Raw genomic sequence first — 24,219 nt, 5'->3', positions numbered from 1 at the left:
AAGCAGAGTTCTGGTTAATGTGAGGGTACAGGCAGAGTTCTGGTTAATGTGAGGGTACCAGCAGAGTTCTGGTTAATGTGAGGGTGCCAGCAGAGATCTGGTTAATATGAGGGTACCAGCAGAGTTCTGATTAATGTGAGGGTACCAGCAAAGTTCTGGTTGTTAGGTAAGACACATATGCCCTTGTGTTGCAGTGTCTGACAGATTGAACATTAAAATGGTATAAAATACCGACAGATTGTTAGGTAAGACACATATGCAACAGTTAGGTATCTTTATTTCGAAACGTTTCGCCTACACAGTAGGCTTCTTCAGTCGAGTACAGAAAAGTTGATAGAAGCAGAAGAGACTTGAAGACGATGTAATCAGTCCATCACCCTTAAAGTTTTGAGGTGGTCAGTCCCTCAGTCTGGAGAAGAGCATTGTTCCAAAGTTTGAAACAATATGGAGTTGAAGTGAGAGGATGGACATTTCGAAATAAAGATACCTAACTGTTGCATATGTGTCTTACCTAACAATCTGTCGGTATTTTATACCATTTTAATGTTCAAAGTTCTGGTTAATGTGAGGGTACCAACAAAGTTCTGGTTAATGTGAGGGTACCAGCAGAGTTCTGGTTAATGTGAAGGTACCAGCAGAGTTCTGGTTAATGTGAGGGGTACCAGAAGAGTTCTGGTTAATGTGAGGGTACCAGCAGAGTTCTGGTTAATGTGAAGGTACCAGCAGAGTTCTGGTTAATGTGAAGATACCAGCAGAGTTCTGGTTAATATGAAGGTACCAGCAGAGTTCTGGTTAATGTGAAGGTACCAGCAGAGTTCTGGTTAATGTGAGGGTACCAGCAGAGTTCTGGTTAATGTGAGGGTACCAGCAGAGTTCTGGTTAATGTGAGGGTACCAGCAGAGTTCTGGTTAATGTGAGGGTACCAGCAGAGTTCTGGTTAATGTGAAGGTACCAGCAGAGTTCTGGTTAATGTTAGGGTACCATCAGAGTTCTGGTTAATGTGAGGGTACCATCAGAGTTCTGGTTAATGTGAGAGTACCAGCAGAGTTCTGATTAATGTGAGGGTACCAGCAGAGTTCTGGTTAATGTGAGGGTACCAGCAGAGTTCTGGTTAATGTGAAGGTACCAGCAGAGTTCTGGTTAACCTGGAGTTTACCTGGAGAGAGTTCCGGGGGTCAACGCCCCCGCGGCCCGGTCTGTGACCAGGCCTCCTGGTGGATCAGAGCCTGATCAACCAGGCTGTTGCTGCTGGCTGCATGCAAACCAACGTACGAGCCACAGCCCGGCTGATCCGGAACTGACTTTAGGTGCTTGTCCAGTGCCAGCTTGAAGACTGCCAGGGGTCTGTTGGTAATCCCCCTTATGTGTGCTGGGAGGCAGTTGAACAGTCTCGGGCCCCTGACACTTATTGTATGGTCTCTTAACGTGCTAGTGACACCCCTGCTTTTCATTGGGGGGATGGTGCATCGTCTGCCAAGTCTTTTGCTTTCGTAGTGAGTGATTTTCGTGTGCAAGTTCGGTACTAGTCCCTCTAGGATTTTCCAGGTGTATATAATCATGTATCTCTCCCTCCTGCGTTCCAGGGAATACAGGTTTAGGAACCTCAAGCGCTCCCAATAATTGAGGTGTTTTATCTCCATTTTGCGCGCCGTGAAAGTTCTTTGTACATTTTCTAGGTCGGCAATTTCACCTGCCTTGAAAGGTGCTGTTAGTGTGCAGCAATATTCCAGCCTAGATAGAACAAGTGACCTGAAGAGTGTCATCATGGGCTTGGCCTCCCTAGTTTTGAAGGTTCTCATTATCCATCCTGTCATTTTTCTAGCAGATGCGATTGATACAATGTTATGGTCCTTGAAGGTGAGATCCTCCGACATGATCACTCCCAGGTCTTTGACGTTGGTGTTTCGCTCTATTTTGTGGCCAGAATTTGTTTTGTACTCTGATGAAGATTTAATTTCCTCATGTTTACCATATCTGAGTAATTGAAATTTCTCATCGTTGAACTTCATATTGTTTTCTGCAGCCCACTGAAAGATTTGGTTGATGTCCGCCTGGAGCTTTGCAGTGTCTGCAATGGAAGACACTGTCATGCAGATTCGGGTGTCATCTGCAAAGGAAGACACGGTGCTGTGGCTGACATCCTTGTCTATGTCGGATATGAGGATGAGGAACAAGATGGGAGCGAGTACGTGCCTTGTGGAACAGAGCTTTTCACCGTAGCTGCCTCGGACTTTACTCTGTTGACGACTACTCTCTGTGTTCTGTTAGTGAGGAAATTATAGATCCATCGACCGACTTTTCCTGTTATTCCTTTAGCACGCATTTTGTGCGCTATTACGCCATGGTCACACTTGTCGAAGGCTTTTGCAAAGTCTGTATATATTACATCTGTATTCTTTTTGTCTTCTAGTGCATTTAGGACCTTGTCGTAGTGATCCAATAGTTGAGACAGACAGGAGCGACCTGTTCTAAACCCATGTTGCCCTGGGTTGTGTAACTGATGGGTTTCTAGATGGGTGGTGATCTTGCTTCTTAGGACCCTTTTGAAGATTTTTATGATATGGGATGTTAGTGCTATTGGTCTGTAGTTCTTTGCTGTTGCTTTACTGCCCCCTTTGTGGAGTGGGGCTATGTCTGTTGTTTTTAGTAACTGTGGGACGACCCCCGTGTCCATGCTCCCTCTCCATAGGATGGAAAAGGCTCGTGATAGGGGCTTCTTGCAGTTCTTGATGAACACAGAGTTCCATGAGTCTGGCCCTGGGGCAGAGTGCATGGGCATGTCATTTATCGCCTGTTCGAAGTCATTTGGCGTCAGGATAACATTGGATAGGCTTGTGTTAATCAAATTTTGTGGCTCTCTCCTAAAAAATTAATTTTGATCTTCGACTCTCAGTCTGGTTAGCGGCTTGCTAAAAACTGAGTCATATTGGGACTTGAGTAGCTCACTCATTTCCTTGCTGTCATCTGTGTAGGACCCATCTTGTTTAAGTAGGGGCCCAATACTGGACGTTGTTCTCGATTTTGATTTGGCATAGGAGAAGAAATACTTTGGGTTTCTTTCGATTTCATTTATGGCTTTTAGTTCTTCCCGCGATTCCTGACTCCTAAAGGATTCTTTTAGCTTAAGTTCGATGCTTGCTATTTCTCTGACTAGTGTCTCTCTACGCATTTCAGATATATTGACCTCTTTTAGCCGCTCTGTTATTCTTTTCCGTCGCCTGTAAAGGGAGCGCCTGTCTCTTTCTGTTTTACATCTACTCCTCCTTTTTCTTAGAGGAATAAGCCTTGTGCATACATCGAGTGCCACCGAGTTAATCTGTTCTAGGCATAAGTTGGGGTCTGTGTTGCTTAGTATATCTTCCCAGCTTATATCGGTTAGGACTTGGTTTACTTGGTCCCACTTTATGTTTTTGTTATTGAAGTTGAATTTGGTGAATGCTCCCTCGTGACTAATCTCATTATGTCGGTCTGGGGCTCCGCGCATACATGACTGAACCTCAATTATGTTGTGATCTGAGTATATTGTTTTTGATATGGTGACATTTCTTATCAGATCATCATTGTTAGTGAAGATGAGGTCTAGTGTATTCTCCAGTCTAGTAGGCTCTATTATTTGCTGGTTTAAATTGAATTTTGTGCAGAGATTTAAAAGCTCGCGTGAGTGTGAGTTTTCATCAGAGCTGCCTCCTGGTGTTATTACTGCAACAATATTATTTGCTATATTCCTCCATTTTAGGTGCCTTAAGTTGAAATCCCCCAGGAGCAAGATGTTGGGTGCAGGAGCTGGAAGGTTTTCCAGACAGTGGTCAATTTTTAACAGCTGTTCCTGGAATTGCTGGGATGTTGCATCCGGAGGCTTGTAGACTACCACAATGACTAGGTTTTGGTTCTCGACCTTTACTGCTAAAACTTCCACTACATCATTTGAGGCATTTAGCAGTTCTGTGCAAACAAGTGACTCTGCAATGTACAGGCCAACCCCCCCCTTTTGCCTGTTCACTCTGTCACATCTGTATAGGTTGTAACCTGGGATCCATATTTCGTTGTCCAAGTGATCCTTTATGTGGGTCTCAGCGAAAGCCGCGAACATTGCCTTTGCCTCTGCAAGCAGTCCACGGATGAAAGGTATTTTGTTGTTTGTTGCTGGCTTTAGACCCTGTATGGTTAATGTGAGGGTACCAGCAGAGTTCTGGTTAATGTGAAGGTATCAGCAGAGTTATGGTTAATGTGAGGGTACCAGCAGAGTTCTAGTTAAAGTGAAGGTACTAGCAGAGTTCTGCTTTATGTATGTATACCAGCAGAGTAATAATAAGAAAGTTTAGACACATGTACAACATCTGGATATCATTATTGTAGATGTTGCACCATCCAGTGGCTTTATCAATACATATTCTAGGACATAATTAGAACTATATACAGAAGATGAGGTAATCAGTCCCTCAGCCTTGGAGTTAGTGTGAAGAACACTGTGGTTGTAGAGATTCTGGAGCACAGGCAAGGAGACCTAGAATCTGTATTGATAAAGCCACTGGATGATGAAACGTCTACAATAAAAATAACCAGATGTTGTACATGTGTCTTAATTTTCATCTTGTCGGTATTGTATACCTTTCATGCACAGAGTAATAATAAATTTACTTATTTTATCACCCATTGCTGTTGGGTTTTCATGGGAAACTGTGGCTCTCTCTCTCTCTCTGTTGCTGGCCTAGGGTGATGTCAGACCTCCACCACTGCTCTCTTGCTGGCCTGGGATAATGTCAGACCTCCACCACTGCTCTCTTTCTGGCCTGGGATAATGTCAGACCTCCACCACTGCTCTCTTGCTGGCCTGGGATAATGTCAGACCTCCACCAATGCTCTCTTGCTGGCCTGGGATAATGTCAGACCTCCACCACTGCTCTCTTGCTGGCCTGAGATAATGTCAGACCTCCACCACTGCTCTCTTGCTGGCCTGGGATAATGTCAGACCTCCAACACTAATCTCTTGCTGGCCTGGGATAATGTCAGACCTCCACCACTGCTTTCTTGCTGGCCTGGGATAATGTCAGACCTCTACCACTGCTCTCTTGCTGGCCTGGGATAAGACCTCCACCACTGCTCTCTTGCTGGCCTGGGATAATGTCAGACCTCCACCACTGCTCTCTTGCTGGCCTGGGATAATGTCAGACCTCCACCACTGCTCTCTTGCTGGCCTGGGATAATGTCAGACCTCCACCACTGCTCTCTTGCTGGCCTGGGATAATGTCAGACCTCCACCACTGCTCTCTTGCTGGCCTGGGATAATGTCAGACCTCCACCACTGCTCTCTTGCTGGCCTGGGATAATGTCAGACCTCTACCACTGCTCTCTTGCTGGCCTGGGATAATGTCAGACCTCCACCACTGCTCTCTTGCTGGCCTGGGATAATGTCAGACCTCCACCACTGCTGTCTTGCTGGCCTGGGATAATGTCAGACCTCCACCACTGCTCTCTTGCTGGCCTGGGATAATGTCAGACCTCCACCACTGCTCTCTTGCTGGCCTGGGATAATGTCAGACCTCCACCACTGCTGTCTTGCTGGCCTGGGATAATGTCAGACCTCCACCACTGTAACTGAATGGAACACACTACACTAACATGTAACTGAATGGAACACACTACACTAACCTGCAATTGAGTGGAACAAACTACACTAACCTGCAACTGAGTGGAACACTACACTAACCTGCAACTGAGTGGAACACTACACTAACCTGCAACTGAGTGGAACACTACACTAACCTGCAACTGAGTGGAACAAACTACACTAACCTGCAACTGAGTGGAACACACTACACTAACCTGCAACTGAGTGGAACACACTACACTAACCTGCAACTGAGTGGAACACTACACTAACCTGCAACTGAGTGGAACACTACACTAAGATCCGTCTGAAATGAGTGAATAGTGAGAAATGTACTATAGTGGAATTTATTGTAGGAGAGTGCCACATCAGGGAAGTAGAAGAGTGCCACAGGAAGTAGGAGAGTGCCATCTAAGGAAGTAGGAGTGTCATATGAGGAAGTAGGAGAGCACCATATGAGGAAGCAGAAGTGCCACATAAAGTAGGAAAGTGCCACGTAAGAAAATAGGAGAGTGTCATGTAAGGGTAAAAGTGCCACATAATAAAAATGGATAAGTGCCACATGAGGGAAGTGGGAAAGTGCCCCATAAGGGAAGTAGGTGAGTGCCACATAATGTTCTGTCTGTCAGAAAGTTAAAAATCCATCTGCCAGGTTCCCCATTATATCTAAAGTCTTCATTTTGTGTGCAATCACCCCATGATTACATTTCCATATATACCCCATCTATATCTTTACTTTCTTCCAGTGCCTCTGTAATTCTGTGATGGTGGTTCAGTAGCCGTGACAAACATTATTTTCCAGCTCTAGATCCATGCTGGTTTGAGTTTTGGAGGTTGTGTTGTTCCATGAAATTTGCAATTTGACATCTCATCGCTCTTTCGAAGACTTTCTGAATGTTGGATGATAGTACTACTGGTCTGTATGTTTTCACTAGTGCCCTGATGCATTTCTTATGCAAAGGAGCTCTGTCTGCACTATTTAATGTCTCTGATATTTCACTTAGATCGACGCTTGGTAGAGGCAGTGATCCGGTTTCCTCTTAAAAATTTCTAAACTTGTTTCAGCAATATTTATGATGAAGATTACGAAGCTAATTTTATTAGTAGGTCAGTATTGTCATATTAGAGTTATCAACAATCGTCAAGCTGTTGTACACTTTGTCTATCTAAAAATTTGTAGTATTTTTAGACTCTCAGAGTTGGTTGTATGCTATCCAGAAATCTGACTCCCCTCTTCCCATCGTCTTCTGTTCACAACTTTGGTTATACCACATTTCTGGTAAATATCAAGAAGCTGATTTTTGGTGGGTTCCTGGACACGTCGGTGTTCAAGGAAAATACAGCCGCTCCGTCAGATATTCACCACCTCCAAGTTTTCCTCAATGGTATTCCTTTCTTACGTTAAGTTTCACAATTCTCTGTAATATTTCTACTAAGTGACATACATACATTCAGATTTTTTTTTTTTTGATGAACAGATGTATCAGTGTTTGAAAACATAAAAGTGATATGCAGAGTAACTCAAAAACAGTTGAGTATTTATATACCTATATACATTATTATAATTTTTACATTTATCTTGTGTACAAAGACATTTTTACCTAATATAATATTACGAGGTCTAGTCTCAGACCGATCCGCGGGGGCACTGACCCCCGAAACCCTCTCCAGGTATAATAAAATCTTATATTACTGATACTCTGCAATAATTATCAGCTAGGAAGGTGTGTATGAGACAGAGTATCATTTTTGTGTTCTATACTTAACCACGCTTCTCCAGATTGGTTAAGCCAAGAAGGGAGGTGTGGCCTCTCACCTGTGTCACTACTATGCATCCTTGCCTGTTGATTAGAATGTTTTATACCCTCAGTGATTTGTGTGCATTTCAGAAGCTTCTAAAAGTTTATCTCACCCAGGCGCCCCTAATTAGTTAAAGGTTGTCTTTGATCCTGCGAGGACATACTGCTGTCGTTATTGGCATCTCCAGGCTGTTTCTTCACTTCGGAGAGGTCTTGGTCTTCTGTATTCTTATACATCTTTGGTGGCAAGTCAGAGCAAACTGGTGTTCTTGTTAATTACCTCACAAGGATCTTAGTCACTGAGTTTGTAGCTGTCTTGAAGATTGTTTCAGGCTGTTCTTGTCATGATACTATACTGTCCAGAGCTTGGCACTAGATATTCTGTATTGTCGGGGGACATGGCTATTACACTGAGCAGCATAGTTATCAGGAAAATATTGTGGTGTGTCCACCTCAGGGTGTGTGATAGTCATTGTTGCAGTTCCATGTTTGTTCTTGCTGGTCAAGGTGTTGGCTACTGTTTCACAATGTTGTATCTATCTTGGATAGGCTATTTAGGATGTTGTAGATATTATATGGAAGGAATAATACTTCTCAACATTAGTGACCACAACCCTAAAGTGTTTAATGTATTACGGGACAGGACACTTCCCAGCTGCTCTCTAACCAAGAAGTACACAGACTTACTAAACTGTCTCTCTCCCAGATCAGACAAAATCTTAAGTGTGCAGAACAGGTCAAGAAGCATGCTTCACCTACCCCCATACAAACTGAGTCAAGCCATCATATATGACGTCCCCAAGACCTACAACCCATTAGTTCCACTCACACCTGTCTGTCGTGGGGGTCTATGCTGACATGTCTCTTCGGGTATTGCGAGTGTACCGCATTTGCTGGGTACAATCAGTCATGCCCATCTCAGACACTGGCGATCATTTAACAAAATAAAAAACATCAGCTGGTGACTTCGCCTACCACTGCTCCACCTCATCTGTCTGCAGTATATAAATCCCATCTTACTCCATGAATATGTTGCACTTTCATCAAGACTGATGGACTGAACACATCGACTCCAGGATGAGGGACTCATTACCTCAAACTCATCGTCTTCCACCATTTCTCTACTAGACTGAAGAAGTCGCTGGCTGGCGAAATGTTTCCAGACTCAAGATTCCCAAATGTTTCACAAGTGTCTCATTTAACAAACTGCTGGTTTTCTAACTATTTATCAAAATTTAAGAGTACAAAACAATAAACAAGGTAAACAGGAGAACCACAATACTATCAACAGGAGACCTGGAAACCACATCAGAGGGAGAAAATGAAGTCACAATACCAACAACAGGGACAACAGTAGGTCATAATACCATCTTCAGGGAGAACATGTAGCCTTGATGTCAGACATGAGGAGCACAAACCTGACTGCAGGATCCATAAGACATCCCATTCGTCATACACTTAAACCCGCACATATAATGGACTGGGACTAACTTATCCTTACAGAGAGTCACAGGACTAGAAATATGTGTTGAGTCAGTATCAGTCCTGTTGCGAACATCCGAATCTTGTCTAGTTTCTTAAAGTGCTTCAACCATGCCGGTTCTGTGTACCCCAAGATGGTGCACACAAATGTTGTGTGTAATGTCCTAAATGAATCCTTCTCATATTCCTGAAACCACTCGTACTATTAATCAGTTTTGTATTAAGCGCTGAAGTTATGCAGTTTACTTGTTCTCCAAGTAAAATGCTTCCTCCTGCTCCCAGATCTACCTCTTTGTAAACTGTTTACAACTTCTTTCCTTCTAGGTTGTATCCTGTCAGGTCTTTTTATCTGCCTCTTATATTTCCATGTTACTGCACTTACCAGGATTAAATTCGAGTAGACGGCTTCCTGAGTATGTCTGTACCCTGGTCATGTCTTGCACCCGTGTCATGTCTACAACCTGGTCATGTCTGCAGCCTGGTCATGTCTACAACCTGGTCATGTCTGCAGCCTGGTCATGTCTATAACCTGGTCATGTCTGCAGCCTGGCCATGACTGCACCCTGGTCATGTCTCGCAGTCTCTCCCTGTCCTCTTCACTATCAATATTTCTCATTAATATCACAGAAGAGATCGAAATACTGATCTACGGGAAACTGCACTAGTTACCCATGCCCATTCCTCTACTCCACTTGAGCACCTTCACTAACTCCTCTTTCAGTTAAGACAGTAGTCTTTTGCACGATACTAAGAGCTTTCTTACCGTTGTGGAAGATTACTGTCAGCTCACCCAACCTTTTCTCCTGTTATTTCCCTTATTCTCTCATAAAACTTTCAAAGATAAATACACGAGTGAGAGGGGTTGGATGTAAGTTATTAGGGTTGTCAAAGCTTGTTCCTTGGGTACCACTGAAAATGGACTGGGTCACAGACCGAGCCGCGGGGGCGTTGACCCCCGAAACCCTCTTCAGGTATACTTCAGTATGGGTCAATATGCCTGCTGCAGTGTTCCTCATTTCTTATGTTCTTATGAGACAAGACTTGTCATCTATCAGCCCATGTTCGTTGCCAGTATATCTGTCTCAGTCCTCTCACCTAATATTTCTCATCTTTCCCAGTGTCATCATCAGGACACTAGTCAGCAAGAATGTAACTGTATCTGTAAATGTAATTTGTGAAAGCCTTGTACTATATTTCCATACCTGTACCTTAAACTGTGCTTGTGTGCGTGAAAAGTACCCATAAATTTAAAGGATAAACACAAATACTGATAAAAATACGGAATATAAAAGCAATTTTATTGAAATTAATACAAGTAGGTAAAGTGCATCTTTCACTTAATAATAACAAGTGGATGAGGGAGGTAAGTGTAGGAGACAAGTGTATAAGCGTAGGAGACAAGTGTATAATTGTATGTCTACAGCAATAAATTATTACTTGGAGAATACATATCAGTGTTGCATAATACCAGCTGTATGATGTATGTCTAGTGTTGTATAAGCACTACAGTAAGGGAGAGTACTTCTGTATTCTGTTATTTGTATCAGTTAAACTTAGTTCATATTATACTTGTTGTAACATCAGTTGAACACTGTTCAACTTGTTGTAACATCAGTTAAACACAGTTCATATTATACTTGTTGTAACATCAGTTGAACACAGTTTAATGCTGTAACATCAGCTGAACATAGTTCAACTTGTTGTAATATCAGTTGAACACAGTTTAATGCTGTAACATCAGTTGAACATAGTTCAACTTGTTGTAACATCAGTTCAACGGTGTAACATCAGTTCAACACTGTAGCATCAGTTCAACATTGTAACATCAGTTCAGCGCTGTAACATCAGTTCAATGCTATAACACAGTTGAACACTGTAACACAGTTGAACACTGTAACACAGTTGAACACTGTAACACAGTTGAACACTGTAACACAGTTGAACACTGTAACATCAGTTCAACACTGTAACACAGTTGAACACTGTAACACAGTTGAACACTGTAACACAGTTGAACACTGTAACATCAGTTCAACACTGTAACATCAGTTCAACACTGTAACACAGTTGAACACTGTAACACAGTTCAACACTAACATCAGTTCAATACTGTAACACAGTTGAACACTGTAACACAGTTCAACACTGTAACATCAGTTCAACACTGTAACACAGTTGAACACTGTAACACAGTTCAACACTGTAACACAGTTGAACACTGTAACATCAGTTCAACACTGTAACACAGTTGAACACTGTAACACAGTTGAACACTGTAACATCAGTTCAACACTGTAACTGTTGAACACTGTAACACAGTTGAACACTGTAACACAGTTGAACACTGTAACACAGTTGAACACTGTAACACAGTTGAACACTGCAACACAGTTGAACACTGTAACACAGTTGAACACTGTAACACAGTTGAACACAGCTGAACACTGTAACACAGTTGAACACTGTAACACAGTTGAACACAGTTGAACACTGTAACACAGTTGAACACTGTAACACAGTTGAACACTGTAACACAGTTGAACACTGTAACACAGTTGAACACAGCTGAACACTGTAACACAGTTGAACACTGTAACACAGTTGAACACAGTTGAACACTGTAACACAGTTGAACACTGTAACACAGTTGAACACTGTAACACAGTTGAACACTGTAACACAGTTGAACACTGTAACACAGTTGAACACAGTTGAACACTGTAACACAGTTGAACACTGTAACACAGCTGAACACTGTTGAACACTGTAACACAGTTGAACACTGTAACGCAGTTGAACACTGTAACACAGTTGAACACTGTAACACAGTTGAACACTGTAACACAGTTGAACACTGTAACACAGTTGAACACTGTAACACAGTTGAACACTGTAACACAGTTGAACACTGTAACACAGTTGAACACTGTAACACAGTTGAACACTGTAACACAGTTGAACACTGTAACACAGTTGACAGTTGAACACTGTAACACAGTTGAACACTGTAACACAGTTGAACACTGTAACACAGTTGAACACTGTAACACAGTTGAACACTGTAACACAGTTGAACACTGTTGAACACTGTAACACAGTTGAACACTGTAACACAGTTGAACACTGTAACACAGTTGAACACTGTTGAACACTGTAACACAGTTGAACACTGTAACACAGTTGAACACTGTAACACAGTTGAACACTGTAACACAGTTGAACACTGTAACACAGTTGAACACTGTAACGCAGTTGAACACTGTAACACAGTTGAACACTGTAACACAGTTGAACACTAACACAGTTGAACACTGTAACATTGTTGAACACTGTAACACAGTTGAACACTGTAACACAGTTGAACACTGTAACACAGTTGAACACTGTAACACAGTTGAACACTGTAACACAGTTGAACACTGTAACACAGTTGAACACTGTAACACAGTTGAACACTGTAACACAGTTGAACACTGTAACACAGTTGAACACTGTAACACAGTTGAACACTGTAACACAGTTGAACACTGTAACACAGTTGAACACTGTAACACAGTTGAACACTGTAACGCAGTTGAACACTGTAACACAGTTGAACACTGTAACACAGTTGAACACTGTAACACAGTTGAACACTGTAACACAGTTGAACACTGTTGAACACTGTAACACAGTTGAACACTGTAACACAGTTGAACACTGTAACACAGTTGAACACTGTAACACAGTTGAACACTGTAACACAGTTGAACACTGTAACACAGTTGAACACTGTAACACAGTTGAACACTGTAACACAGTTGAACACTGTAACACAGTTGAACACTGTTGAACACTGTAACACAGTTGAACACTGTTGAACACTGTAACACAGTTGAACACTGTAACACTGTAACACAGTTGAACACTGTAACACAGTTGAACACTAACACAGTTGAACACTGTAACATTGTTGAACACTGTAACACAGTTGAACACTGTAACACAGTTGAACACTGTAACACAGTTGAACACTGTAACACAGTTGAACACTGTAACACAGTTGAACACTGTAACACAGTCGAACACTGTAACACAGTTGAACACTGTAACACAGTTGAACACTGTAACGCAGTTGAACACTGTAACACAGTTGAACACTGTTGAACACTGTAACACAGTTGAACACTGTAACACAGTTGAACACTGTAACACAGTTGAACACAGTTGAACACTGTAACACAGTTGAACTGTTGAACACTGTAACACAGTTGAACACTGTAACACAGTTGAACACTGTAACACAGTTGAACACTGAACACTGTAACACAGTTGAACACTGTAACACAGTTGAACACTGTAACACAGTTGAACACAGTTGAACACTGTAACACAGTTGAACACTGTAACACAGTTGAACACTGTTGAACACTGTAACACAGTTGAACACTGTTGAACACTGTAACACAGTTGAACACAGTTGAACACTGTAACACAGTTGAACACTGTAACACAGTTGAACACTGTTGAACACTGTAACACAGTTGAACACTGTTGAACACTGTAACACAGTTGAACACTGTAACACAGTTGAACACTGTAACACAGTTGAACACTGTTGAACACTGTAACACAGTTGAACACTGTTGAACACTGTAACACAGTTGAACACTGTTGAACACTGTAACACAGTTGAACACTGTTGAACACTGTAACACAGTTGAACACTGTAACACAGTTGAACACTGTTGAACACTGTAACACAGTTGAACACTGTAACACAGTTGAACACTGTAACACAGTTGAACACTGTTGAACACTGTAACACAGTTGAACACTGTAACACAGTTGAACACTGTTGAACACTGTAACATTCTCACAGCAGATTAAACATTTCTCAAAAAGTTAAAATGCAAAACTTTTAATAAATGTAAATAAACATTGAACAACATTCCTCAGTGATGTTGTGACACCAGTGTTTGTGACACCAGTGTTTGTGTTGTGACAGCAGTGTTTGTGACACCAGTGTTTGTGACACCAGTGTTTGTGACACCAGTGTTTGTGTTGTGACACCAGTGTTTGTGACACCAGTGTTTGTGACAGCAGTGTTTGTGACACCAGTGTTTGTGACACCAGTGTTTGTGTTGTGACAGCAGTGTTTGTGACACCAGTGTTTGTGACAGCAGTGTTTGTGACACCAGTGTTTGTGACACCAGTGTTTGTGTTGTGACAGCAGTGTTTGTGACACCAGTGTTTGTGACAGCAGTGTTTGTGACAGCAGTGTTTGTGACATCAGTGTTTGTGACAGCAGTGTTTGTGACACCAGTGTTTGTGACACCAGTGTTTGTGTTGTGACAGCAGTGTTTGTGACAGCAGTGTTTGTGACACCAGTGTTTGTGACACCAGTGTTTGTGACATCAGTGTTTGTGACAGCAGTGTTTGTGACACCAGTGTTTGTGACATCAGTGTTTGTGACAGCAGTGTTTGTGACACCAGTGTTTGTGACACCAGTGTTTGTGACATCAGTGTTTGTGACAGCAGTGTTTGTGTTGTGACAGCAGTGTTTGTGACACCAGTGTTTGTGACATCAGTGTTTGTGACAGCAGTGTTTGTGACACCAGTGTTTGTGACATCAGTGTTTGTGACACCAGTGTTTGTGACACCAGTGTTTGTGACAGCAGTGTTGTGACACCAGTGTTTGTGACACCAGTGTTTGTGTTGTGACACCAGTGTTTGTGACAGCAGTGTTTGTGACACCAGTGTTTGTGTTGTGACAGCAGTGTTTGTGACAGCAGTGTTTGTGACACCAGTGTTTGTGTTGTGACACCAGTGTTTGTGACAGCAGTGTTTGTGACACCAGTGTTTGTGACACCAGTGTTTATGACACCAGTGTTTGTGTTGTGACACCAGTGTTTGTGTTGTGACACCAGTGGTTGTGTTGTGACACCAGTAGTTGTGTTGTGACACCAGTGGTTGTGTTGTGACACCAGTAGTTGTGTTGTGACACCAGTAGTTGTGTTGTGACACCAGTGGTTGTGTTGTGACACCAGTGGTTGTGTTGTGACACCAGTGGTTGTGTTGTGACACCAGTGGTTGTGTTGTGACACCAGTAGTTGTGTTGTGACACCAGTAGTTGTGTTGTGACACCAGTGGTTGTGTTGTGACACCAGTGGTTGTGTTGTGACACCAGTAGTTGTGTTGTGTAGTTGTGTTGTGACACCAGTGCTTGTGCTGTGACACCAGTGGTTGTGTTGTGACACCAGTGGTTGTGTTGTGACACCAGTGGTTGTGTTGTGACACCAGTAGTTGTGTTGTGACACCAGTGGTTGTGTTGTGACACCAGTAGTTGTGTTGTGACCCCAGTGGTTGTGTTGTGACACCAGTAGTTGTGCTGTGACACCAGTGGTTGTGTTGTGACACCAGTGGTTGTCACTGAGTTATGTCAGTAGTCACAACTCAGTGACGTCAGAACTTATAACTTTGTTATGACGTCAGTAATCGTAAGTTTATATTGTGACGAAGCAAATTTTTACTGTGACTTTAAAAAAGTATTATTACTGGAAATATGTTGGAGTTCGACCTAGAACCAGTGATGTTATTGGAACATGTGAACATGACGGAAGGGTAGACTCAGACCTAGAACCAGTGATGTTATTGGAACATGTGAACATGACGGAAGGGATAGACTCAGACCTAGAACCAATGATGTTATTGGAACATGTGAACATGACGGAAGGGATAGACTCAGACCTAGAACCAGTGATGTTATTGGAACATGTGAACATGACGGAAGGGATAGACTCAGACCTAGAACCTGTGATGTTATTGGAACATGTGAACATGACGGAAGGGATAGACTCAGACCTAGAACCAGTGATGTTATTGGAACATGTGAACATGACGGAAAGGATAGACTCAGAAGTTTCCCTGTTTGTAGATGACGTGAAGTTAATGAGGAGAATTAAATCAGATGAGGACCAGGCAGGACTACACGGAGACCTGGACAAACTGGATGTGTGGTCCAGAAACTGGCTCCTTGAATTTAACCCTGCCAATTGCAGTCATGAAGATCAAGGAAGGGCAAAGAAGACTGCAGACAGAGTATAGTCTAGGTGGTCGAACACTGCAAACCTCACTCAAGGAAAACGATCTTGGGGTGAGTATAATACCGAGCACATCTGAGGCGCACATCAACCAGATAACTGCTGTGATGAATGGTTTGAAAAACCGACAAGTTGAAGATTGAGACACTTATGCAGCATATGGGAATCTTTATTCAGGAAACGTTTCGCCACACAGTGGCTTCATCAGTCCAATACAAAGAGGAAGGCGTAAGGAGAGGAGGAGTATGAGGTAATCAATCCCTCAGCCTGGAGTCGATGTGCTGCAGCATATGGGCGTCTGGCAAACCTGAGAATAGCGTTCCGATGCTTCAGTAAGGAATCGTTTAAGACTGCATATCGTGTATATCAGGCACATACTGGAGTATGCAGCACCAGTTTGGAACCCACACCTGGTCAAGCACGTCAAGAAATTGGAGAAAGTGCAAAGGTTTCCAACAAGGCTAGTTCCGGAGCTCAGGGGAATGTTCTATGAAGATAGGTAAAGGGAAATCGGCCTGACAACACTGGAGGACAGGAGGGTTAGGGATGACATGATAACGACATATAAAATACTGAGAGGAATCGACAAGGTGAACAGAGACAGGATGTTCCAGAGATGTGACACAGCAACAAGGAGTCACAATTAGAAGTTGAAGACTCAGACGAGTCACAGGGATGTTAGGAAGCATATCTTTAGGCAAAGAGTTGTCAAGAAGTGGAATAAACTGGAAAATGAGGTAGTGGAGGCAGGGACCATACACAGCTTTAAGAAGAGGTGAGATAAAGAGCATGGAGCAGGAAGTGGACCTAGTGGCGACCAGTGAAGAGGCGGGGCCAGGAGCTATGAATCGACCCCTGCAACCACAATTAGGTGAGTACACACACACACACACACACACACAGTGTCAGGAGACTGATCATACAGGCTGTGTTAGGACACGTTACATGCTATGTGTTGCTATGTTAAGTGTTACTGTTATGTGTTAAGTATTACTGTTATGTGTTACTGTTATGTGTTGATGTTTTGTGTTACTATGTTATGTGCTATGCTATGAGTTACTTTTATGTGTTGCTGTTATGTGTTGCTATGTTGTATTGCTATGTTATGTGTTAAATGTTGCTATATATGTCGCTATGTTATGTGTTGCTATGTTATGTGTTATGTTAAGTGTTGCTCTGTTACATGTCGCTATGTTATGTGTTGCTATGTTATGTGTCGCTATGTTATATGTCGCTATGTTATGTGTTGCTATGTTATGTGTTGCTGTTATGTGTCGCTATGTTATGTGTTGCTATGTTATGTGTTGCTGTTATGTCGCTATGTTATGTGTTGCTATGTTATGTGTCGCTATGTTATGTGTCGCTATGTTATGTGTTGCTATGTTATGTGTTGCTGTTATGTGTCACTATGTTATGTGTTGCTATGCTGTGTCGTTATGTTATGTGTTGCTATGCTATGTGTTGCTATGTTGTGTCGCTATGTTATGTGTTGCTATGTTAAGTGTTTCTATGTTATGTGTTGCTATGTTAAGTGTTTCTATGTTATGTGTCGCTATGTTATGTGTTGCTATGTTATGTGTCGCTATGTTATGTTATGTGTTGCTATGTTAAGTGTTTCTATGTTATGTGTTGCTATGTTATGTGTTGCTATGTTAAGTGTTGCTATGTTAAGTGTTTCTATGTTATGTGTTGCTATGTCAAGCATTGCTATGTTATGTGTTGCTATGTTATGTGTCGCTATGTTATGTGTTGCTATGCTAAGTGTTTCTATGTTATGTGTTGCTATGTTATGTGTTAAGTTTCTATGTTATGTGTTTCTATGTTGTGTCGCTATGTTATGTGTTGCTATGTTGTGTGTTACTATGTTATGTGTCGCTATGTTATGTGTTGCTATGCTAAGTGTTGCTATGTTATGTGTTGCTGTGTTGTGTTGCTATGCTGTGTTACTATGTTAAGTGTTGCTATGCTGTGTTACTATGTTAAGTGTTGCTATGTTAAGTGTTGCTGTGTTATGTGTTGCTATGTTGTGTTACTATGTTAAGTGTTGCTATGTTATGTGTTGCTATGTTATATGTTGCTGTGTTATGTTATGTGTTGCTGTGTTATGTATTGCTGTTTTGTGTTGCTATGTTAAGTATTGCTATGTTATGTGTAGCTATGTTGTGTGTTGCTGTGTTATGTGTTGCTATGTTAAGTCTTGCTATGTTATGTGTTGCTATGTTGTGTGTTGCTATGTTGTGTTGCTGTGTTGTGTTATGTTAAGTGTTGCCATGTTAAGTGTTGCTATGTTGTGTGTTGCTGTGTTATGGGTTGCTATGTTATGTGTTGCTGTGTTGTGTTGCTATGTTAAGTGTTGCTATGTTATGTGTTGCCATGTTAAGTGTTGCTATGTTAAGTATTGATGTGTTATGTGTTGCTATGTTAAGTATTGCTATGTTAAGTGTTATGTTGTGTGTTGCTATGTTAAGTGTTGCTAAGTTAAGTGTTGCCATGTTAAGTGTTGCTATGTTAAGTATTGCTGTTATGTGTCACTATGTTATGCATTGCTATGTTATGTGTCGCTATGTTATGTGTTGCTATGGTATGTGTCGCTATGTTATGTGTTGCTATGTTATGTGTCGCTATGTTATGTGTTGCTATGTTATGTGTCACTATGTTATGTGTTGCTATGTTATGTGTTGCTATGTTATGTGTTGCTATGTTATGTGTCGCTATGGTATGTGTTGCTATGTTATGTGTCACTATGTTATGTGTTGCTATGTTATGTGTTGCTATGTTATGTGTTGCTATGTTATGTGTCGCTATGTTATGTGTTGCTATGTTATGTGTCGCTATGTTATGTGTTGCTATGTTATGTGTCACTATGTTATGTGTTGCTATGTTATGTGTTGCTATGTTATGTGTTGCTATGTTATGTGTTGCTATGTTATGTGTTGCTATGTTATGTGTTGCTATGTTATGCGTTGCTATGTTATGTGTCGCTATGTTATGTGTTGCTATGTTATGTGTTGCTATGTTATGTGTTGCTATGTTATGTGTCGCTATGTTATGTGTTGCTATGTTATGTGTCGCTATGTTATGTGTTGCTATGTTATGTGTCGCTATGTAGACAAAATATGCTCTATGAAGGTACATAAACCCTCACATTATGTAATGACTGTCTATAATTAACAATGGTTTAATAAAGATAACTTCTTGTATATATAAACCAAAGTAACTGTAAAAGTTTTGCACTCTGGCAGAAATGCTGACCATTTCTTTCTGTCTCACAAACATGTAAGATGACACGTCATTATTTTATTAAGTTCTTCTTGTATCCACAATACTCTGATTTGTTAAGTACGTATTTGTAAATATTCCGGGAACATCTGTAATTACTCCTGGAATATCTGTAAATATTACTTGAATATCTGTAAATATTACTTGATTATCTGTAAATATTACTTGATTATCTGTAAATCTCACTTGATTATCTTGAAATGTTAGTTTTTTTTTATTTATTCTTTGTTGCAAAAATAACATTAACTTCTTTAACTTCTGGAGTGACTACAAAATTATTTTTACTTTTATGTGTGAGGCTGACTGTTATGTGAGGCTGACTGTTATGTGAGGCTGACTGTTGTTATGTGAGGCTGACTGTTATGTGAGGCTGACTGTTATGTGAGGTTGACTGTTGTTATGTGAGGCTGACTGTTGTTATGTGAGGCTGACTGTTATGTGAGGCTGACTGTTGTTATGTGAGGCTGACCGTTGTTATGCGAGGCTGACTGTTGTTATGTGAGGCTGACTGTTATGTGAGGCTGACTGTTATGTGAGGCTGACTGTTGTTATGTGAGGCTGACTGTTGTTATGTGAGGCTGACTGTTGTTATGTGAGGCTGACTGTTATGTGAGGCTGACTGTTGTTATGTGAGGCTGACTGTTGTTATGCGAGGCTGACTGTTGTTATGTGAGGCTGACTGTTATGTGAGGCTGACTGTTATGTGAGGCTGACTGTTGTTATGTGAGGCTGACTGTTGTTATGTGAGGCTGACTGTTATGTGAGGCTGACTGTTGTTATGTGAGGCTGACTGTTGTTATGTGAGGCTGACTGTTGTTATGTGAGGCTGACTGTTATGTGAGGCTGACTGTTATGTGAGGCTGACTGTTGTTATGTGAGGCTGACTGTTGTTATGTGAGGCTGACTGTTGTTATGTGAGGCTGACTGTTATGTGAGGCTGACTGTTGTTATGTGAGGCTGACTGTTGTTATGTGAGGCTGACTGTTGTTATGTGAGGCTGACTGTTGTTATGCGAGGCTGACTGTTGTTATGTGAGGCTGACTGTTATGTGAGGCTGACTGTTGTTATGTGAGGCTGACTGTTGTTATGTGAGGCTGACTGTTATGCGAGGCTGACTGTTATGTGAGGCTGACTGTTATGTGAGGCTGACTGTTGTTATGTGAGGCTGACTGTTATGCGAGGCTGACTGTTATGCGAGGCTGACTGTTATGCGAGGCTGACTGTTGTTATGTGAGGCTGACTGTTGTTATGTGAGGCTGACTGTTATGTGAGGCTGACTGTTGTTATGTAAGGCTGACTGTTATGTGAGGCTGACTGTTGTTATGTGAGGCTGACTGTTATGTGAGGCTGACTGTTGTTATGTGAGGCTGACTGTTATGTGAGGCTGTTGTTATGTGAGGCTGACTGTTGTTATGTGAGGCTGACTGTTATGTGAGGCTGACTGTTATGTGAGGCTGACTGTTGTTATGTGAGGCTGACTGTTATGTGAGGCTGACTGCTGTTATATGAGGCTGACTGTTATGTGAGGCTGACTGTTGTTATGTGAGGCTGACTGTTATGTGAGGCTGACTGTTATGTGAGGCTGTTATGTGAGGCTGACTGTTATGTGAGGCTGACTGTTATGTGAGGCTGACTGTTGTTATGTGAGGCTGACTGTTATGTGAGGCTGACTGTTGTTATGTGAGGCTGACTGTTGTTATGTGAGGCTGACTGTTGTTATGTGAGGCTGACTGTTGTTATGTGAGGCTGGCTGTTGTTATGTGAGGCTGACTGTTATGTGAGGCTGACTGTTATATGAGGCTGACTGTTGTTATGTGAGGCTGACTGTTGTTATGTGAGGCTGACTGTTATGTGAGGCTGACTGTTGTTATGTGAGGCTGACTGTTATGTGAGACTGACTGTTGTTATGTGAGGCTGACTGTTGTCATGTGAGGCTGACTTTTGTTATGTGAGGCTGACTGTTATGTGAGGCTGACTGTTATGTGAGGCTGACTGTTATGTGAGGCTGACTGTTATGTGAGGCTATCTGTTATGTGAGGCTATCTGTTATGTGAGGCTGTTATGTGAGGCTAGCTGTTATGTGAGGCTAATTGTTATGTAAGGCTATCTGTTATGTGAGGCTAGCTGTTATGTGAGGCTATCTGTTATGTGAGGCTAGCTGTTGTCATGTGAGGCTCACTGTTATGTGAGGCTATCTGTTATGTGAGGCTGTTATGTGAGGCTAGCTGTTATGTGAGGCTATCTGTTATGTGAGGCTAGATGTTGCTATGAATGGCTAGCTCTTGTTATGTGAGGCTAACTGTTGTTATGTGAGGCTATCTGTTGTTATGTGAGGCTAATTGTTGTTATGTGAGGCTATCTGTTATGTGAGGCTAACTGTTGTTATGTGAGGCCAGCTGTTGCTATGTGAGGCTAGCTGTTATGATGTGAGGCTAGCTGTTATGTGAGGCTAGTTGTTATGTTAGGCTATCTGTTATGTGAGGCTATCTGTTATGTGAGGCTAGCTGCTATGTGAGGCTAACTGTTATGTGAGGCTAGCTGTTATGTAAGGCTAGCTGTTATGTAAGGCTAGCTGTTATGTGAGGCTAGCTGTTATGTGAGGCTAGGTGTTATGTGAGGCTAGCTGTTATGTGAGGCTAGCTGATATGTGAGGCTAGCTGATATGTGAGGCTAGGTGTTGTCATGTGAGGCTCGCTGTTATGTGTTGCTATCTGTTATGTGAGGCTAACTGTTATGTGAGACTAGCTGTTATGTGAGGCTAACTTTTGCTATGTGAAGCTAGCTGTTATGTGAAGCTAACTGTTGCTATGTGAGGCTAGCCGTTATGTGAGGCTAACTGCTATGGGACACTGTTATGTGAGACTAGCTGTTGTTGTTAGGCCAACTGTTGTTATTTGAGGCCAGCTGTTATGTGAGACTAGCTGTTATGTGAGACCAGCTGTTATATGAGGCCAGCTGTTATGTGAGGCTAGCTGTTATGTAAGGCCAGCTGTTGTTATGTGACACTAGCTGTTGTGTCAGGTCAGCTGTTATGTTGTTATGTATCGTGCAGTTGCTGCTGTTGTCCACACAGCAGCTGTTCCTCTGTATTAAGAAGTCCAAGAATGAGAGTACAGTATTAATCTGTACATGTTATACAGCCTACCAAAGAATCTCAAGAAGTGAAGGTAATAGTAGAAGGAAAATATTCTGTTCAAGTATAGGACTACTGGTTATGTTCTTCCACTCTGCCTATGGAGTGTCTGTTCTTCAAGTGAGCGCTGAGGTTACTGGGATCACTAGTTTGGTAAGGACAGTGAGTACAGTGGTAAGGCTTCTCTCCAGTGTGAGTTCTGAGATGCTTCTTGAGGTCGTGACTGCGGTGTGTGCGGTAGTCACAGTGGGGACAGACTAGTGGCCAGCCTTCACTGTGTCTACGGATGTGTTGGGCCAGGAGGAGTGGGCAGGTGGTGGTGAACCTACAGAGTGCACACATGTGAGAGGTCACTCCTGACGCTGCTGCTCCGGCCTCACCTCCCACAGCCCCACCAGCCAGTACTGGCCTCAACGCTCCTCCCTCACACACCTGCAAAGACACGCCAGTGTTACTCGACATTGTGGAGACGCCAACACACACGAAACTCATCACTAATACTCTGCTGTCAGTGGAACCTGTCCCACAGTAACCTTTACTACTGCAAATACCTTCATTATTCCGTTACTGAATCATCTATAACTAGACACAACACATATCAAACCAAGAAGCTGGAAAAAGCTAGGACGTGTTTCCTTAAGACACCTGTTGTCCATGTTCACCCATCAGCATAAAATGGGTACCTGGGTGTTAGTTGACTGGTGTGGGTCGCATCCTGGGACACAATTGACCTAATTTTCGAGAAATGCTCTGCATAACAAGCGGCTTTCTACATAGTAGTATGTCACTAATGTCAGCTAGGCCTGTATGCCTTGTATATGTACTTGTAGAAAAAAAATACTATATTATAAAATTAAGAGCCTGCTTAAGTAATCCCAAAGCATTTTGTGGTGAATACTTTTCGCAAAAACCAAAGAAAAAATCACAGATTTCGTAAAACAAGCTTATCTTGCTTATTTTGGAGTGGTGCTTGGAGAACAAGTCTTGGGCTCCCCATATGGTTTGGCAAAGTGTGTAGAATGCTTACAATAGTGGAAAAATAGGCAAAAGAAAAGTTTAAACTTCGGTGTGCTTATGGTGTGGAGAGAGCCGAAAAACCACCATGCTTGTTACTTCTGTTCGGTGAATGTGAAAGGTTTCAATCGATACAAAAAAGTCAAGTGGGAATATCCTGATTTGGTTGGAGTCAGCAAGGAGACTTGTGCCACACAGTGCAGATGTTCCCATACCAGTGTTCACAACACTGCCTGACCTTTCATTGTCAGATGTTGAAGAAACTCAGGGTTTAGGATGTAACAGATGATAACAGTGGAAGTATGAAGTAAACATTGCCATACCCAAGCAGTTCTCCCAAGAACAACTCAATGATCTGACACATGACCTCAGTCTGCCAAAGCAAACATCTGAACTTTCAGCATTCAGACTAAAAAACTGTCTACAATAAGAAGTTAAAATAAGAACTTATTGGACAAGAGTTGTTGAACTCCTTCCTTACTTCAGCCAAGTTGAAGAACTTGTTTATTGCAATAACATCCCTGGACTTCTTCGAACAGGACTTGAGTATTGACCAGGAGATTGATGGCTGTTTAGGCAGCTCCATTAGAAGCTTGAAATGTGTCTTATTGCATAATGATAAGCAATATTGCTCACTCAACAAAACTTAAGAAGAATACGCAATATCAAAATCTTGTGCTATCATGAGCACAAGATGACTATTTGTGTTGATTTGAAGATGGTAAACTTCTTGCTGCCGGGGCGACAGAGTGGATATACAAAGTACTCTTGTTTCGTCTGTCTGTTGGACAGTAGGACTAAGGCAGATCACTGGACAAAAGC

The 24,219-nt window shown here is 42.0% G+C and overlaps 1 protein-coding gene across 3 annotated transcripts in view; it reads right to left on the bottom strand.

Moving 5' to 3' along the window:
• Window positions 1-24,219, bottom strand: part of LOC128703657 (protein tramtrack, beta isoform) — a gene marked incomplete at its 5' end in the record, with an annotated part of 506,533 nt that overhangs the window by 44,986 nt on the left and 437,328 nt on the right. The window contains 1 exon segment of one of the 3 annotated variants that reach the window (XM_070101374.1): window positions 21,221-22,815. Coding sequence (XP_069957475.1) covers window positions 22,456-22,815 — 360 coding nt within the window. 3 annotated transcript variants of the gene reach the window in all.

Source organism: Cherax quadricarinatus, chromosome 76 (genome assembly GCF_038502225.1).
Source record: "Cherax quadricarinatus isolate ZL_2023a chromosome 76, ASM3850222v1, whole genome shotgun sequence".
Classification (NCBI taxonomy): domain Eukaryota; kingdom Metazoa; phylum Arthropoda; class Malacostraca; order Decapoda; family Parastacidae; genus Cherax; species Cherax quadricarinatus.
The sequence above is the reverse complement of the archived record's forward strand: the minus strand, read 5'-3'. Positions and strand labels throughout refer to the sequence as shown.